Source organism: Nicotiana attenuata, unplaced genomic scaffold, assembly GCF_001879085.1.
Source record: "Nicotiana attenuata strain UT unplaced genomic scaffold, NIATTr2, whole genome shotgun sequence".
NCBI classification, from domain to species: Eukaryota; Viridiplantae; Streptophyta; class Magnoliopsida; order Solanales; family Solanaceae; genus Nicotiana; species Nicotiana attenuata.
The window spans coordinates 85,780-105,709 of NW_017670775.1; the positions used below are offsets into that span (position 1 = coordinate 85,780).

Sequence of the window (19,930 nt, forward strand, 5' to 3'; positions counted from 1 at the left end):
AAAGGGAAAACGCTCAACTCAGGGGTTGGAGCCCTAATGTTGGCTAAAAAGAAAAACGCTCAACTCAGGGGTTGGAGGCCTAATGTTGGCTAATAGGAAAAACGCTCAACTCAGGGGTTGGAGCCCTAATGTTGGCTAACAGGAAAAACGCTCAACTCACGGGTTGGAGCCCTAATGTTGGCTAAAGAAAAAAAAATGCTCAACTCAGGGGTTGGAGCCCTAATATTGGCTAAGAAAGTACCAGGTTGATGTTGGGAATTCTAAACTATCCTTTTTTGGGATTTTCTTCTTTTGTTATGTCTTTTTTTTTATTATTTTCTGATAAGATGCGGGAAAGAACTTGGAGGAAACTTCCCTTTTGCATTGATTATTTGCTGCAAAGCTGTTTCAGTACTTGCGCGTTTCTTTTCTGTTGGCTGCACCCACTTTTTGTGTGGTCGCCTGGATTGCACCTATTTCAATTTTCAAACAAAGAACAATTGTTAGTTTGAAACGGTGGTTGGTTTTGTGGCGTTGATTGCTTGATCCCGGCCTATCTTCTGTTAAGAACGTCTGTTGCTTGCTGGTTTTGAAGATTCTTCTCTCTTTCAAACCGGATGGCTCATCTTTCAGGATTTCATGACAACTCGCCTGCGTGGGGCTCCGGCCTTTCACTTTATTTTGCCTTTAAGACCTTTGTCCTTGACTTTTTTTTTTTGTTTTTATCTTTCAATAAATTTGATTTCAAAGCATCCGCCATCATGGCCAGTCGGGATTGACTTGATGCACCCGCTGAGGCTGGGTACTTTTCTTTAGCTTTTGTTAGGGAGAGCCCTGTAAAGCCAGTCCTGCCACCTTTTCTTTGTATTAATTTCGGGGAAAAAGTTAGACCGAAAGGGATTTCAAAGAAAAAGTAGACAAAAGGCAAGAAAATGCATTTAAAGAGAAGCGTCCCTTTCGGGGAGAAAAGAAGGACTTATCTGGGGTGCATGCAGGCTTCAAATAGACATGACATGCTTCTTTGACTGGATGCCTGACCCGCACAAACTTTCCACCCTTCTCATAAACTCATTGACCCGTGTTTCAAATCCAGGGAATCTTGCCAGGACTCTTTCAATGGTGGGAGATGTCTTCTCTTCGGCCGACGGCGCCCTTTGCGGGTTTTCACCAGTCGACCTCTCTCATTTCTCTTCTCACCGTCGCCCGATAGTGCTCTTTACGAGTTTTCACTAAGCGGACTCTCTCATTTTCAATTTCTCTACTCACTGTCGCCTTATGGTGCCCGTAGGTTTTCACCGATAAGACTCTCTCATTTTATTTCTCTCAATTTGATTGCATCAGATTCCAACAATGATGTTTTCAATTCCCACGCCTTTGCTAATTGATCGGAAGGACTTGGACAAGGTTTTTGGGTAAAAAAAATCTTGGATGGAATTACAACTTCGGAACCGTTTTAGTGGGCTCATGGCCGAGCCATTATATCATCTGCCCCAGTTTCATTTTTTGGGGGAATTGGGATTTTTATTTTGGTGTGACCGAACCCCAGAGAGAGGTTGCCTACATATCCTTTCGGAATCAAGTCAGACGTAGTTCAGGAAGTTTTGTTTTTGGTTGTTTTTGTTTTTGTTTTTTTTTTTTGTTTTCTTCTTTTTTTTCATTTTTCTTTTCTTTTCTTTTTTTTGTTCTTTCTTTTGTTTCTTTTTGTTTTTTTTTCTTCTTTTTTTTTGTTTTTCAATAGTACTTTCGGGTTCCAAAAAGGGTAACCAATGAAGGGTAACTGGCTCAAAGGGTTTGCGAAAGATTGATAGTGTTTGGATAGAAGAATGAAAGCCTTCGTCATCTCAATTGAACAAAGTCGTCACCGCAGAGAATCTAGACATAGTACCTTTTTACTGCATCCGCATTCACAGCTGCTTCGGGATCATTGCCTTCGATGTCTCCCAGATACAATGCTCCTCTCGGCAATATCTTTCTGATGATGTATGGACCTTTCCAATTAGGAGCAAATTTTCCTTTTGCTTCCTGATGATGTGGAAGAATGCGCCTTAACACAAGTTGTCCCACTTCAAAGTTCCTGGGTCGTACTTTCTTGTTATAAGCGCGGGCCATTCTTTGTTGGTACAACTACCCGTGACAGGCGGCAATCCGTTTTTCATCAATTAAAGACAACTGTTCCGGACGAGTCTTGACCCATTCACTATCCTCGATTTCTGCTTCAACGATGATCCGGAGAGAAGGGATTTCTACCTCTGCGGGTATAACAGCCTCGGTTCCATAAACCAACAGGTATGGGGTTGCTCCCACCGATGTGCGCACCGTGGTGCGATATCCCAGTAGTGCAAAAGGCAACTTTTCATGCCATTGTCTGGAACTCAGAATCATCTTTCTCAAAATCTTCTTAATGTTCTTGTTGGCTGCTTCAACGGCACCATTGGCTTTGGGTTTATTCCCAAGTTGTTCCAATTCTCGATTTACTTTCCTAAAAACCTCTTCTTCATCATATTCTGGCTCTTGGTTCATTATTTCACAATTAGACAGCATGTTCGGATCTGGGCATGAAGTATACGCAAGCATGTCATGTTATTTAAAGCCGCATTATTAGAACTGAAAAGAAAAAATAATAGCAAAATCAGAAAAAATGAACGATGAAATATTGATTTCATTTCTTGGAATTGGGAAGATAACAGGGTTTACATTGGGAAATTTAACGACAAGAAACTAAAGAAAAAACCCGAGTTACACCCTGGAATAACTCGTGATGCAGAAAAAGTGGCAGGACAGGTCTACCGGGACTCCCGCCTGATTGGGAATGGCGTAGCCTTCCAATTCTGTAGCTTGGCATTTGGTCCCATATACAGCACCTCAGCGGTGCTGGAGCCCTTTCCTGGCTGAACCATGTGAGTTTCGTATAATATCTTTCTCATTGCCCCACATATCTCTTCAATATCTTCGGCCGTAAAGGCCTCATCCTCTTCTTCTTCATTGTATTTTAGCTTAACAAAGGTCTCATACAGATGTGGCAGTGGCTGTGGCAAGACCCATCCCTCTTTCTTTCTCTCATCCGCCCACTCTACATCATCTGGGGTGGGGTGAAAACCTATCCCGAAGAACTTTTCAGTTGTTGGTAGGGTCACTGGTTCAGATATTCCTTGCAGAGCTTTTCCAAGTCCCTTCCCTGGCTTGAAACCATGTCTGATCATTTCTTTGGCCACCATAATCGAGGCATTGGATAGGAAGGGTTGGGGGCACGGGTTTCCTTCTTCATGCTGGTCCGCCAGCACAACTTCGAATGCTTGGTAGACTATGTGTTCACTGCCTTCCCTCGCTTCTAGGCATGGGACAGATGGGTCCCGATGATTGACTGTTCATCCCCTCACTGACCACGATCTCTCGATCCTCGTGTTCANGTGTGACTGAACCCCAGAGAGAGGCTGCCTACGTATCCTTTCGGAATCAAGTCAGACGTAGTTCAGGGAAACATTTGTTTTTGGTTGTTTTTGTTTTGTTTTGTTTTTTTTCATTTATTTTTCTTTTCTTTTCTTGATTTTTGTTCTTTCTTTTGTTTTTTTCTTTTTTCTTCTTCTTTTTTTTTTCTTTTTTTTCATTTTTTTTTCAATAGTACTTTCGGGTTCCAAAGAGGGTAACCAAGGAAGGGTAACTGACTCAAAGGGTTTGCGAAATATTGATAGTGTTTGGATAGCGGGAATGAAAGCCTTCGTTATCTCAATTGAACAAAGTCTTCACCGCAGAGAATCTAGACATAGTACCTTTTTACTGCATCTGCATTCACAGCTGCTTCGGGATCATTGCCTTCGATGTCTCCCAGATACAATGCTCCTCTCGGCAATATCTTTCTGATGATGTATGGACCTTTCCAATTAGGAGCAAATTTTCCTTTTGCTTCCTGATGATGTGGAAGAATGCGCCTTAACACAAGTTGTCCCACTTCAAAGTTCCTGGGTCGTACTTTCTTGTTATAAGCGCGGGCCATTCTTTTTGTTGGTACAACTGCCCGTGACAGACCGCGGCCATCTGTTTTTCATCAATTAAAGACAACTGTTCCAGACGAGTTTTGACCCATTCACTGTCCTCAATCTCTGCTTCAACAATGGTCCGGAGAGAAGGGATTTCTACCTCTGCAGGTATTATGGCCTCAGTTCCATGGACCAAAAGGTATGGGGTTGCTCCTACCGATGTGCGCACTGTGGTGCGATATCCCAGTAATGCAAAAGGCAACTTTTCATGCCATTGTCTGGAGCTCTGAATCATCCTTCGCAAAATCTTTTTGATGTTCTTGTTTGCTGCTTCAACAGCACCATTGGCTTTAGGTTTATTCCCAAATTGTTCCAATTCTCGACTTATTTCCCTAAAAACCTCTCCTTCATCATATTCTGGTTCTTGGTTCATTATTTCACAATTAGACAGCGTGTTTGGATCTGGGCATGAAGTCCGCAAGCATGTCATGTTATTTAAAGCCGCATTATTAGAACTGAAAAAAAGAAATAAAAGGCAAAATCAGAAAAATGAACGATGAAATATTGATTTCATTTCTTGGAATTGGGAAGATAACAGGGTTTACATTGGGAAATTTAAAGACAAGAAACTAAAGAAAACACCCGAGTTACACCCTGGAATAACTCGCGATGCAGAAAAAGTGACAGGACAGGTCTACCGGGACTCCCGCCTGATTGGGAATGGCGTAGCCTTCCAATTCTGCAGCTTGGCGTTTGGTCCCATATACAGCACCTCAGCGGTGCTGGAGCCCTCTCCTGGCTGTACCATGTGGGTTTCGTATAATATCTTTCTCATTGCCCCACATATCTCTTCAATCTCTTCGGCCGTAAAGGCCTCATCCTCTTCTTCTTCATTGTATTTTGGCTTGACAAAGGTCTCGTACAGATGTGGCAGTGGTTGTGGCAAGACCCATCCCTCTTTCTTTCTCTCATCCGCCCACTCTACATCATCTGGGGTGGGGTGAAAACCTATCCCGAAGAACTTTTCAGTTGTTGGTAGGGTCACTGGTTCAGATATTCCTTGCAGAGCTTTTCCAAGTCCCTTCCCTGGCTTGAAACCATGTCTGATCATTTCTTTGGCCACCATAATCGAGGCATTGGATAGGAAGGGTTGGGGGCACGGGTTTCCTTCTTCATGCTGGTCCGCCAGCACAACTTCGAATGCTTGGTAGACTATGTGTTCACTGCCTTCCCTCGCTTCTAGGCATGGGACAGATGGGTCCCGATAGATTGACTGTTCATCCTCTCCATGAACCACGATCTCCTGATCCTCGTGTTCAAATTTCACCATTTGATGGAGGGTAGAGGGTACAGCTCCTGCAGCATGGATCCAAAGCCTTCCCAGAAGAAAATTGTAGGACGTGTCCATGTCTAGCACTTGGAAAGTCACCTCGAAGTCCATCGGGCCAATGGTCAAGATTAGGTCAATTTCTCCAATGGCGTCTCTTTTGATACCGTCAAAGGCTCTCACGCAGACATTGTTGGGACGAATCCTTCCAGTCCCGATTTCCATACGCTGCAGTGTGGAGAGTGGGCAAATGTCTACTCCCGAACCTCCATCTACCATGACTCTCTTTACATAATATCCCTCACATTTGACGGTTAAGTGCAAGGCTTTGTTGTGAGCGGCTCCTTCTGGAGGCAGGTCATTTTTGCTAAGTGAAATCTGATTGACAGCAAAGAACCTTTCCGCCATCCTTTCTAGTTGTTCCACCGAGGTTTCAATTGGCACGTATGCCTCATTCAGAGTTTTCATTAAAACCTTTTGATGCTCAGGGGATTTCATCAACAATGACAGCTAGGACACTTGTTCGGGACACTTTCGCAATTGATCGACCACCTCATAGTCGGCCATTTTCCTCTTTCGAAAGAAAGCTTCTGCTTCCTCAGCACTCACAGGTTTCTTAGGCGGGAAACGCCTTCTGGCGGCATTGTTTACCTCTTCTATGCTTGAATACTTCTCAACGGGAGCATTTTCTGGAAGCTCTCCCAAGATCTCTTTTCCTTTATACGTAACCACCGTCTGATGATAATTCCATGGCACTGCAGCAAGGTTCGTCATAGGCTTCTGTGGTACGCATCCAATAACCACTGGCTCATTCAGCCGAGGTGGTTTAATTGTCCCCCGCACCACATAGGCTTGCTTGGGTACGTACATTTGTGTTCCCTTTTACATTTCCAATTTCTTTGGAGGGCTCACAATCAGCTGCTTTTCTTGGTGGCCTCGTGGGACATAGAGAATTCCATTTTTGGGAGGTATCGCTTCTGTTCTTGTTTCAGCTTTCTTTTCTGGTTCTGACTTGGAGACTTTGCTCTTCTTTTCCCCTTTATCTTGCTTTGGGGAAACCTTTGGCTTTCTTTCTGCATCAGCAATGGCAATTATGGCCTTTAGTGCCGGATTAAATTCTTTATCTTCACAAATCATTCCAATTACTGGCCCGTTATTGTGGGCTGGCAGTGGGTTATTAGTCACATTTTGGGACATCCTCATCCCTCAGCACTATCTTTCCTTGCTCTATCAAGTTCTCCACCGCTCTTTTCAATGTCCAACAATCATTTGTATCGTGCCCTTCGGCTCCTGAATGATAAGCACATCTGACACCGGCTTTGTAGGCAGGCGATGCCAGGTTTTGCCTTGTTTGAGGGACCGGCTGCAGTAGGCCTAGTTGGACAAGTTTTGGAAATAGATTGGAGTAAGATTCACCAATTGGAGTAAAAGTTTGCCTCCTGGGTGGCTCACGGGGAGGAAAGTTATTCTGTGGAGGACGGGGATTATAGTGGTTTTGGTAGGGAGGCTGATTTCTTGGGAATGGAGCTTGGTTTCTATTGGCATGTGGCTGCGGCTGAGCAAAGGGTTGAGCATTCATGACCCCATACGGTTGAGGAGCATAAGCCATGTCATGGTGAGGGTAGTAATGTTGATGGGTTCATTCCGAGAACATGGGTCTAGGAGCGGGGTGTCTTCTTGCACCGGATGCTGCCATAGACGTTTCTTCTTTCTTCTTACCTTTGGCCATTCCTCCAGACCCGCCTTGAATGGCTTGGGAGGTTGCTCTAATGGCTGATTGGCTCAGGATTTTGCCTGTTTTTAGTCCATTCTCCACCATTTCACCAATTTTAATAGCTTCTGCAAACGGTTTACCCATAGCTGACATCATATTTTGGAAATAATCAGCTTCCTGAGCTTGAAGAAACACCGTGACCATTTCAACCTCGTCCATCGGAGGTTTTACCCTTGACGCTTGTTCACGCCATTTGATTGCATACTCCCTAAAGCTCTCCGAAGACTTCTTTTTCAGATTTGACAACGAGTTTCGGTCTGGAGCAATGTTTATATTGTACTGGAACTGTCTAACAAAGTCTCTCGCGAGGTCGTCCCAGATGTGCCATCGAGAGATATCTTGACCATATACCACTCGGAGGCAATACCCACCAAGCTTTCCCCAAAGTAAGCCATGAGCAATTCTTCTTTTCCTCCAGCCCCACGCAATTGATTGCAGTATTTCTTAAGGTGAGCAATGGGATCGCCATGCCCATCGTATTTCTCGAACTTCGGAGTCTTGAATCCGATAGGCAGATGCACGTGAGAGAACATGCACAGATCAGTATAGGAAACATTCTTCTGCCCGCTTAAACCTTGCATGTTTTTTAGGCTTTGCTCTAGGCTCCTCATCCTTTTTGCCATTTCATCCTGTTCGGGAGCTTTAAGAGTTTTATCCTGTCCGGGTGTGAACTCATATGGAGGTGGCTATGGGTAAGTATATGTGGGGTACTGAGGAGGCTTCACTTGAAAAATAGGATTTTGAAAAGTAAAGGCCGAAGGATCAAAAGTAGGCCTAGGCAATAAAGGCTGTATGGTGGCCGAGCATGGTGGAGCGGTAAAGATATTGGGGACTGCTCCGGATGTGAACACCTGGGGGCGGACCTCAGAAGGTGTTCCCACAAAATGAGCCGACATGGTGGGCTGTCCCGGTGGGGTATTCGGGTGGCTGATGGGGATATTAGAGGTACCCCCTATTCTAGGAAACAACTCGGGGAATCCGGGGATGGCACATGGAGGCTCCCTTCCATTAGTCCACGCATCCCACATCTCCATGACCCGGAGACGTAAGATCTTGTTCTCTTCAGCCGCTGCAGACTCTGAGACCGGGATGCCCGAGATTGGGACATCTTCTGGGATGGGAATGGCTGGCAAGGTCATTTCCGAAGACATTTCTATGTTCCCCTTCGATCTAGTGAAGTACGGATGTGATGCCAGTTTACCACGAAAAACCAACCACCGTTTCTATAAAATCTGGACTGGAAGTGACAGCAGTAAACGGTTAGTTTGAGGCAAATAACAGATAGGTAATCGCACGTTGAGGCGTGATGCACCTATACAGTTAAATGTGTTTCTATATGTTTCTCAACGGTTGCATGCATCATCCCGACTTTTCCTGTCCAAATTCTTTTCTTTTTATTCCGACCCTCTTTTTCCTGCCTTTTCCTTGCTTTTCTGATTTTTCTCTCATTTTTCTCATTTTTCTTTTCTCTCCCTCTTTTCTTTTCTTTCATTCTTGCCTTTGCTTTTTGCTATGGTTTCTTTCTCTCGGTTTTCTTATTTTCTTTCTTTTTTTGTTTTCTTTTCCTCTCTTGTTTTTCTTTTAATTTCTTTCCTCCCTTTTTCTTTTCTCTTAGGGTTACGGTCGAATCTTATGGAGATTGCCTACGTATCATGACCCCGCATGAATCAGACGAAGCGTAGTTCTTGAAGATCACGAGTAAATAAACAAACTCTTTTTTTTTTAATTTTGATTCGATTTTTTCTTTTTAATTTTCGAAAGAAAGACTTATAAAGGAAGAAAGAATTTGTTTTTTAAGATTTCGATTTGTTTATTTTTTTTAAAGAATTTTGTAAAGAAAGATTTCTAAAGACGAAAGAAACTTCTTTTTTTTTTTTGAATTTTAACTTTTTTTTTTGGATTTCGAAAGACAAACTTTTAAAAGAAATACTTTTGAATTTTTGGATTTTTGGATTTTATTTTCAATTTATGAAAGAACTACTTCTAAAGAAAAAAGAAAATATTTTTGATTCTTAAATTTCTTTTTAATGAAAGAAGAATGAAAATATTTTTGGATTTTTGATTTTTTTGTAATTTTGAAAGAAGAAGAAAAATATTTTTTTGGATTTTTGATTTTTAATTAATTTTTTTATTTCAAAAACAAAACTCCGGCTTTGCGGATATGGCCTTTCAGCACTTTGGGAAAGAATATTTTAAGGATGTGCCCGCTAACCATTGAAAATGACCCAAGGTGGCTGTTCTTGCAAAAACAGCCTTCCGGCGCCCTTTTGGGGACATTCGGCTTATTTTAAGCAAGAATGGCATCACCTGACTTATTTGTGGCAAAAATTAAAATTTTTGTTGTTTTTGGGCTATTTTTTGAAAAAGGGAAGTTGGACCCGATGAGGGTTGCCTACGTATCCCACATCCGGTGGGAATCAAACTGGCGTAGTTCGGGCATATTTGTCAAAACCAAATATATTTTGAAAACAAAAATCTTTTTTTTGTGTTTTTTAAAAATCCGGCAGAGTTTCAGTACTATTTGGATATTGGTTTTTTCAAAGCAAGTGATAACCCTCACTTAACCCTAACACTGCTATTTTCTTTCAACTCTCTCCCATTATTTACAAGCCGGTCAACATGCAAAGCCGAGCAAATAAATGCACAAGTAGCACGTAAGATGCATTAGGATGGTCTTTTCATTTCAGGTCACCTGTCCTAGACGGACCCAACCCCTGTCGTTGAGTTCCCTAAGTNTCCTACCAATGTGCGCACTGTGGTGCATATCCCAGTAATGCAAAAGGCAACCTTTCATGCCATTGTCTGGAGCTCTTAATCATCCTTCTCAAAATCTTTTTGATGTTCTTGTTTGCTGCTTCAACAGCACCATTGGCTTTAGGTTTATTCCTAAATTGTTCCAAATCTCGATTTATTTCCCTAGAAACCTCTTCTTCATCATATTCCGGTTCTTGGTTCATCATTTCACAGTTAGACAGCGCGTTTGGATCTGGGCATGAAGTCCGCAAGCATGTCATGTTATTTAAGGCCGCATTATTAGAACTGAAAGAAAAAGTAAAAGAGAAAAATAGCAAAAATCAGAAAGAATAAAGAAAGATAAAGATGAAATATTGATTTCATTTCTTGGAATTTGAAGATAACAGGGTTTACATTTGGAAATTAAAAGACAAGAAACTAAAGAAACATCCGAGTTACACCCTGGAATAACTCGGGATGCAGAAAAAGTAGCAGGACAGGTCTACCGGGACTCCCCGCCTAATCGGAAACGGCGTAGCCTTCCAATTTTGAAGCTTGGCGCTTGGTCCCATGTATAACACCTCAGCGGTGCTAGTGCCCTCTCCCGGCTGAACCATGTGGGTTTCGTATAATATCTTTCTCATTGCCCCACATATCTCTTCAATCTCTTCGGCCGTAAAAGCCTCATCCTCTTCTTCTTCATTGTATTTTGGCTTAACAAAGGTCTTGTACAGATGTGGCAGTGGCTGTGGCAAGACCCATCCCTCTTTCTTTCTCTCATCCGCCCACTCTACATCATCTGGGGTGGGGTGAAAACCTATCCCGAAGAATTTTTCAGTTGTTGGCAGGGTCACTGGTTCGGATATTCCTTGCAGAGCTTTTCCAAGTCCCTTCCCTAGCTTGAAACCATGTTTGATCATTTCTTTGGCCACCATAATCGAGGCATTGGATAGGAAGGGTTTGGGACACGGGTTTCCTTCTTCATGCTGGTCCGCCACCACAACTTCGAGTGCTTGGTAGACTATGTGTTCACTGCCTTCCCTCGCTTCTAGGCATGGGACAGATGGGTCCCGATAGATTGACTGTTCATCCTCTCCATGAACCACGATCTCCTGATCCTCGTGTTCAAATTTCACCATTTGATGGAGGGTAGAGGGTACAGCTCCTGCAGCATGGATCCAAGCCCTTCCCAGAAGAAAATTGTAGGACGTGTCCATGTCTAGCACTTGGAAAGTCACCTCGAAGTCCATCGGGCCAATGGTCAAGATTAGGTCAATTTCTCCAATGTTGTCTCTTTTGATACCGTCAAAGGCTCTCACGCAGACATTGTTGGGACGAATCCTTCCAGTCCCGATTTCCATACGCTGCAGTGTGGAGAGTGGGCAAATGTCTACTCCCGAACTTCCATCTACCATGACTCTCTTTACATAATATCCCTCATATTTGACGGTTAAGTGCAAGGCTTTGTTGTGAGCAGCTCCTTCTGGAGGCAGGTCATTTTTGCTAAATGAAATCTGATTGACAGCAAAGAACCTTTCCGCCATCCTTTCTAGTTGTTCCACCGAGGTTTCAACAGGCACGTATGCCTCATTCAGAGTTTTCATTAAAACCTTTTGATGCTTAGGGGATTTCATCAGCAAGGACACTTGTTCGGGGCACTTTCGCAATTGATCGACCACCTCATAGTCGGCCATTTTCATCTTTCGAAAGAAAGCTTCAGCTTCCTCAGCACTCACAGGTTTCTTAGGCGGGAAACGCCTTCTGGCGGCATTGTTTACCTCTTCTATGTTTGAATACTTCTCAACGGGAGCATTTTATGGAAGCTCTCCCAAGATCTCTTTTCCTTTATACGTAACCACCGTCTGATGATAATTCCATGGCACTGAAGCAGGGTTCGTCATAGGCTTCTGTGGTACGCGTCCAATAACCACTGGCTCATTCAGCCGGGGTGGTTTAATTGTCCCCCGCACCACATAGGCTTGCTTGGGTACGTACACTTGTGTTCCCTTTTTCACTTCCAATTTCTTTGGAGGGCTCACAATCAGCTGCTTTTCTTGGCGGCCTCGTGGGACATAGAGAATTCCATTTTTGGGAGGTATCGCTTCTGTTCTTGTTTCAGCTGTCTTTTCTGGCTATGTCTTAATGACTTTGTTCTTCTTCTCCCCTTTATCTTGCTTCGGGGCAACCTTTGGCTTTCTTTCTGCATCAGCAATAGCAATGATGGACTTTAATGCCGGATCAAACTCTTTGTCCTCACAGATCATTCCAATCACTGGCCCATTGTTAGGCTGGCAATGGATTGTTAGTCACATTTGGGACCTCCTCGTCCCTCGGTACTATCTTTCCCTGCTCTATTAAGTGCTCCACCGCTCTTTTCAATGTCCAACAATCATTTGTGTCGTGCCCTTACGCTCCTGAATGATAGGCACATCTGACACCGGCTCTGTAGGCAGGCGATGCTGGGTTATGCCTTGTTTGAGGGACCGGCTGCAGTAGACCCATTTGGACAAGTTTTGGGAATAGATTAGAGTAACCAATTGGAGTAAAAGTTTGCCTCCTGGGTGGCTCACGGGGAGGAAATTATTCTGTGGAGGATGAGGATTATAGTGGTTTTCATGGGGAGGCTGATTTCTTGGGAATGGAGCTTGGTTTCTATTGGAATGTGGCTACGGCCGAGCAAAGGGTTGAGCATTCATGACCGCATACGGTTGAGGAGCATAAGCCAGGTCATGGTGAGGGTAGTAATGTTGAGGGGTTCTTTCCGAGAACATGGGTCTAGGAGCGTGGTGCCTTCTTGCACCCGAGGCCGCCATGGATGTTTTTTCTTTCTTCTTACCTTTGGTCATTCCTCCAGACCCGCCTTGAATGGCTTGGGAGGTTGCTCTGATAGCGGATTAGCTCAAAATTCTACCCGTCTTCAATCCATTTTTCACCATTTCACCAATTTTAATAGCTTCTGCGAAGGGTTTTCCCATAGCTGACATCATATTTTGGAAATAATCAGCTTCCTGAGCTTGAAGGAATGAAGGCTTTACTCTCTATTCCTGCCCACGCCATTTGATTGCATACTCCCTAAAGCTCTCCGAAGACTTCTTTTTCAGATTTTCCAACTAGTTCTGGTCTGGAGCAATGTCTATATTGTACGGGAACTGTCTAACAAAGTCTCTCGCGAGGTCGTCCCAGATGTGCCATCGAGAGATATCTTGATCCATATACCACTCGGAGGCAATACCCACCAAGCTTTCCCCAAAGTAAGCCATGAGCAATTCTTCTTTCCCTCCAGCTCCGCGCAATTGATTGCAGTATTTCTTAAGGTGAGCAATAGGATCGCCATGCCCATCGTATTTCTCGAACTTTGGAGTCTTGAATCCCATAGGCAAATGTACGTGAGGGAACATGCACAAATCAGTATATGGCACACTCTTTTGCCCACTTAAACCCTGCATGTTTTTTAGGCTTTGCTCTAGGCTTCTCATCCTTTTTGCCATCTCATCCTGTTCGGGAGCTTTAGGAGTTTTATCCTGTCCGGGTGTGAACTCACATGGAGGTGGCTGCGGGTAAGCATATGTAGGGTACTGAGGAGGCTCCACTTGAAAAATAGGATTTTGAAAAGTAAAGGCCGAAGGATCAAAAGTAGGCCTAGGTAGTGAAGGTTGTGTGGTGGCCGAGCATGGTGGAGCGGTAAAGATATTGGGGACTGCTCCGGATGTGAACACCTGGGGGCGGACCTCAGAAGGTGTTCCCACAAAATGAGCTGACGTGGTGGGCTATCCCAATGGGGTATTCGGGTGTCTGATGGGGATATTAGAGGTACCCCCTGTTCTAGGAAACAACTCGGGGAATCCGGGGATGGCACTTGGAGGCTCCCTTCCATTAGTCCACGCATCCCACATCTCCATGACCCTAAGACGTAAGGTCCTGTTCTCTTCAGCCGCTGCAGACTCTGAGGCCGGGATGCCCGAGATTGGGCTATCTTCTGGGATGGGAATTGCTGGCAAGGTCATTTCCGAAGACATTTCTATGCTCCCCTTTGATCTAGTAAAGCCAAATATAACAGCTACTCTAAGCTCAAATTCTTGAACCCTGAACCGACGTTCTGGGTTGGTATCCCCAGCAGAGTCGGCAGAGCTGTCACACCTCCTTTTTACACACCACCCCCGAATGGATAAATGTATAAGGGAGTTTTTCCAATTTAAGTGACATTATTCGAAATGGGTTTATTTATTTATCAGAGTCGCCACTTGGGATAGGTTTGGCTTTTGGTGTCCCAAGTCACCGGTTTTTCTTGAATCCAAATCGAGAAAACTTCGACTTCCCGAATGGAGTCTGCGAACCAGAAATTCTGAATAAGGAATTCTGTTGACCCGAGTGAAGGTGTTAGGCACCCCTGGATCCCGTAGTTCTAGCACGGTCGCTTAAACTATTATAATTGGCTTCAAAAAAACTGACTTTAATACATGTCATCCTATAGTGCCATTTTAAAATTATTTACCGCTTTTAATTAATTTTAAAGAAAGTTGAACGTCGTTTAAAATATGTTTTTGGATCACGTCACATGAAATGCACCCGGATCCGCGACACATTTCATTCAACATTTTGGGATTTGGATTTGGGTCACATGAAATGCACACCCGAGTTTAAGAAGATAAATTTATTACAGAACGCGCCTAAAAGGGACTAACGCGTTATTAACTTTGCGGGAGGCCATGAAAATTCGCTAAATGGCACGTCCCGATTTCTAAGTATTTTTATAGAAGTAATTAAAGAGGGCCACGCGATTTGTAATTTTATGTGGCGCGGCGCATCTCCAATTATTTTAAAGGCCACCCTAAAAGGAACTATTATTCTCTATTAAGGATTGTCTCTAAAAGGCCTAATTAATTAGTACTATAAATTAATTATCATTGAAAGGTATTCGAGAAAGTCGGGCATCAAGATCAAGTCCAAATTCAAACAAGAGAATCTCCATTATTGAAGACTCCCTTAATTTAAATTTGCTACTTATCTTAGATGGCCCAAGCTTATATTGCAAATTAAACCAATGATTTCAAAACAAGAATTCAAGCCTTTAAAACTTTGGGCCTCTAAGCCAGCCAAGAGTGAGGAACTGCATCAGTTCTTACGAGAGGTTGTTCAGTGTTGGGCCTCGATATAAGCCCAACTGGGATGATAAGCTAGACTAAAACTGGGCCAATGCATCAGTGAAATTGGCTCCAAACCATACTACTGAGCATTGAACTCGCTGATTTGAGTAAAAAAGGGAGGTTTTAGATTCATTTCAATTCAACAATTGCCAATTAAAACCCACATTTCTATTCTGATGATATCTAAACTAACGAAATTCTACAAACATTTGGGGAATCGATTAAACTAGGGTAATCAAACCTATAATGAAACATCAAATACGAAAAAACAACTTACTATACTGAAATGTTACTTTAAACAAAATGCTAAAATTAGAACTGAATTATAAAGCCATTTGCGTACTTGTCAGACTTAAACTAAACATTCCTGCAGAAATCTAAACTCAAACTTAACAATTTATTTCACATTGGTATGAGTAAACATGCTCATTCTAATGTTATTTCCAGAATAATATCTAAACTTGTGTGATATATCTCTGCAACATTCAATTAACATGAGTCTAAACATAACTCCAATTCAAAATCCATGACAAAACTCATATCATTCTGAAACTGTCCAAACAGTCCAAAAGTTCAATTAATTACAGCATAAGGACCTAATTACTTAACTAGGCTATACTACGAATGAATGCAGAAAAACAAAACAGGAGAAGCAAGCAGAGAATAGAATTGAAGTCGTAATAGGCTTCCATTTCACTTCTTAAAGCAGATATTACATCAGCAAAGGTTCAGGACTTGTACCTGGAAAATGGAACAAAATGAGGGAACAGAGGATCAGCTAAGAAATAGCAATACACAGCAACAACCAGATCGATTTTAAACCCAGAAAATAATGTTAAGCAGCCCAGGAGTTAATTTTAGATAGCAACACTAGTAAACTACCAAAACGGAGCTTGAATGACCCAAAATTGACTTGAAATGAACCTCAGGAACCTCTGAACCTCAGCTACTGGATTACCAGGACAATTCAAACCATTTTTTTTAACTTTATAAGATTGGGAATTATATTCAGAAGCTAGAACTCTAGATTTTCCTAAGAAGTTTCAATGGAATTGTGGTTTTTTGGAGTTTTTGCTGCTGGAATTGTAGAAACCTTTCAGTATTTTTTATGCTTTTCAAAATCTGATTTCAGCTCTCTTCAAACTTTTCTCTAAAAACTTTTCAGATTTTTCCCACCTGTCCCCCAACTTCTGAAACTTGGCAAGGGGTATGCCCTTTTATAGGCAAAAATTAGGGCAAAAAATCAGATTTTCCTTTTGCACCCTAAGCCCCTCTTTTATTTTCAATTTTTAACTATTTAGTCCCTAGAATCTTGGCTTGTTGCCCAAGTTACTGCACTCAAATTCCTGAAATTCGAATTAAGACCCCATCTAGAAGGTTCTAGTGGTTTCCACTTTAGTTACTTGCAGGATTCCTTTTATTGAATTACCTATATTGCCCTTAATTTGATTCTGAATTACTAACCTAGTTAAACTAAAATCAGCCCTTTTTACCCTGGTCAAAATTGACTATAGTTAATTAATCAAGGAGCTGAAATGATCAGCTATAACCAAATAAATTCAATCAGAATCAATTCTAATTAACCCAACGTCCTAAGGCTAAATTTATTATTAAACTAACAAAACCAGTAAACTAGAAGCTAAAATCAAACAAATAGAACTGAAACTACACTATGAAGAATGGCAAAATAAACGAACAAAATCAAAAAAAATGCAAAGCAATAGCTAAACATGGAATCCTACGGTTGAAATCAAATCAAATAACAAGAATGTAATCAGAACCAATCAGACCCTAGATCAATCCTAACTCAAACAAAAATAGAAGAAATACTGAAGATGAACGAAAGAAAAACAAAATCAGAAAGCTATGCATTAAAGGGAAAATTTACAAATAAAAAGGAAAAGAAATTTAAGAACACTCACTGATTAAACTCGAAACTACGCTTGATGTTCTGATTCACATGAAATTGATGCTAATCACTTATTCTCCGTTAGGAACGAATGAACAGCATCAATTTGTAGTGAATCAACTCCTAAATCACGAAGAACAAAGGCTTGGGTCGATGCAGGTCACCAGGTTCAACGGAAATTGGTTTGAACTGTTGAAGCTCGAACTCAGATCTAAGATTTGAATAATTCTGGATAGTTTCGAAGGAAACCAATGAAATATTTGGCGTGAGGGAGGAACGGGGGTTATGGGGTATTGTTTTGAGGTGGTTTGGAGGCGCCGCCACCACTGGAGAACTGTGCCGGCACTAGGGTTTTCATTTTTGGGCGAAGATTCGAGGGATTATGGGTATGTTTGAGGAACAACAAAGGTGGATTGCGATGAGAAGGTCAAGACGATTTTGTGGTACTAATTTGGTTGAAATCGGAGACTTGCCGCCGGCGGGTTTGATAGAGGATATTAGGGCGGCTGGCTTCTCTAGGGTTTTGGAAGGGGGGGTTTGAGAGAGACGACGGAGGGGGGTAGGGGGGCGTCTTTGGACAGTTATATATCTGGGATAGGTGAGTTGCGGTCCGTTGGATCAACAAAACATTGACGGCTAGGATTTGTTTAAATCAAAACGACGTCGTTTCGATGGCTGGGGGAGCCGGACCGGGCATTTGGGCTGGATTGGGTTGGTTCATGGGTGATTCAATTGGTCTACCCACATGAATTTGAATAATGGCCCAAATGCTTTAAACAAGCAGCCTGTTTTTCTCTTTTTTATTAATTTTATTTTTTCAATTAATTCCTTTATATCTCCTTTTTTTTAAATTTTTGTTTAATACAAAATCAAAAATAAAGACCTGATTTAATTCTACAACTAAACTAATTAATTTCCCAACAATTAATTCCTAATTTCGAACAAACTAAAACCAATTTGAGAATTAAAAGAAAAAAAAATGCAAAAAGAACCATTTTTGTTATTTTCTTCTTATTTTTGCAATGTTAATTAACTAGTAAACCTAAAGATATAGAATTGAGTCCTAAATGCAAAGGTGCTATATTTTTTGTAATTTTTATGAATTATATTAACTAAAAATGCACACAAAATGCAAACAAACATAAAATCCCGCAATTAATTCCCTGAAATTCAAATAATAAAGAAAAATCCTAATTTTAAGATTTTTATAGGAATATTTCAAGCGAGGCAAAAATCACGTGCTCACACCAAGTCCGAGATATGAACTTTTAGAAGAAATTGTTTTTTGAAAAATATAAAGGTTTTTGAAAGTGAAATGTTATGTGAAACCTGTGGTATCGGGCCCGTATTACGGTTTTGAAGCCCGGTACAGGTTCAATATGATTTATATTTGTTGTCGGTAAAGTTTGGTAAGAAACGGGATCCATTTGACGTGATTCGGACCTTAAATGCAAAAATTAATGTTTAAAGAAGTTTTGAGAAATTTCATTGATTTTGAGGTTTAATTCGTTATTTAAGAGGTTATTTTGGCGATTTGATTGCACGGATAAGTTCATATGATGTTTTTGAGTTAGTACGTATGTTTGGTTTGGAGCCCCGAGGGCTCGGGTGAGATTCGAAGGTGTTTCGGAAGGTTTTGAACTCATAAAAAGTTGCAGGTTTTTGCTGTTTAGTGCCCAGGGATTTTGTTCTTCGCGTTCGCGTGGGCCCACTCGCAAACGCGTAATGCAAAACTCCCAGGTGCCAATTTTCCTCTTCGTGAACGCGAGGCTTGGGACGCGAACGTGAGGCTGTGGGGGGAGTACCCTTCGCGAACGCGTCAAGGCCCTCGCCAACGCGTAGGCTAATGGCCTGGGCAGGGGGAAGGGAAAATTTGCTCTACGCGAACGCAACCGTATGGCCGCGAACGCGAAGGCTCTGGGAGCTGAAGCTCCGTGAACGCGAGCCCTTTATCGCGAACGCAAAGGTCACTTAAGCTGGCTTCATCCCGAACGCGGCAGGCCTATCGCGAACGCGATGAAGGCATGTCCAGTGATTTTAAAACAGAACCAAAACGGGATTTAGTCAAAATTTCATAACTTGTTCTTCCAAACTCCAGATTGGGCGATTTTTGAAAGGGGATTTCACCACCAATTCATAGGTATATAATCTTAAACTCGTTTTCTTCAATTTCCATTAACACCCACTAGATTTCTAGGCCTAAAACATGAGATTAAGGGTAGAAAATTATGAATTTGGGTAGAGTTAGGGCTTTTTGATTAATTGGGAATTTGACCTCGTTTGGGGTCGGATTTCAAAACAAATTACATATTCGGCCTCGTGGGTGAATGTGTGATCGGGTTTTGGTCCGAACCTCGTGTTTTGACCAAGCGGGCCCGGGGTCAATTTTTGGGTTTTTGGAAAGAATGATTGGAAAGTTATAATTAAGCATTGGAATTGAATTGTTTGGCATTTATTGATGTTATTAAGTCGATTATGTCTAGATACGATTGATCTGGAGCCAAATTCGAAAGGGAAAGCGGTGTTTGAGGCTTGAGTTGGCCGTGGAAGTTCGAGGTAAGTGTTCGGTCTAACCTTAGCTTGAGGGATTAGGAGTTGTGTCCTATTTGCTATTTTCTTCTCGTTGAGTACGACGTATAGGCATGGTGACGAATATCTATACTTTGGTGTCGAGCATGACCGTGAGTCTTAAATTGTGAATTATTTTGTTCTTAAATAATACTACGGATGCTTAAATTGATGATTCTCGGTATTGAGCAAGGATTTAGATTGTTCTCGTGGAAACTAGTTATGATTGAGAATCGGTATTAGCTGAGGTATTTAGATGTTGGAATGAGATTGGTTATAGATGTTCCTCCTTTGTCGGGACGTATTTACTTATACTGTCGTTTCTCTTGCCGGGATAATATAGTTCTTTATTGATCCCTTGCCGGGATTCTTGTTATGATTGTTGTCGATTGTATATTTGGATTGGGTTGCGCGCCGCAACATTGTTATATTTGGATCGGGTTGCACACCGCAACAATAATATAAATGGATCGGGTTGCACTCCGCAACAATAATATAATGGATCGGGTTGCACGCCGCAAT

The 19,930-nt window shown here is 42.0% G+C and overlaps 1 protein-coding gene across 1 annotated transcript in view; it reads left to right on the plus strand.

Moving 5' to 3' along the window:
• The window catches only part of LOC109243209, a 41,202-nt gene extending 28,354 nt beyond the window's left edge, over nt 1–12,848 (plus strand). Inside the window, exons 4-5 of the mRNA XM_019410123.1 lie at nt 11,412–11,525; nt 12,792–12,848. Of these exons, the coding sequence (XP_019265668.1) occupies nt 11,412–11,525; nt 12,792–12,848 (171 nt within the window). The remainder of the gene's footprint in view (nt 1–11,411; nt 11,526–12,791) is intronic.
• The last annotated feature ends 7,082 nt before the right edge of the window (nt 12,849–19,930 follow it).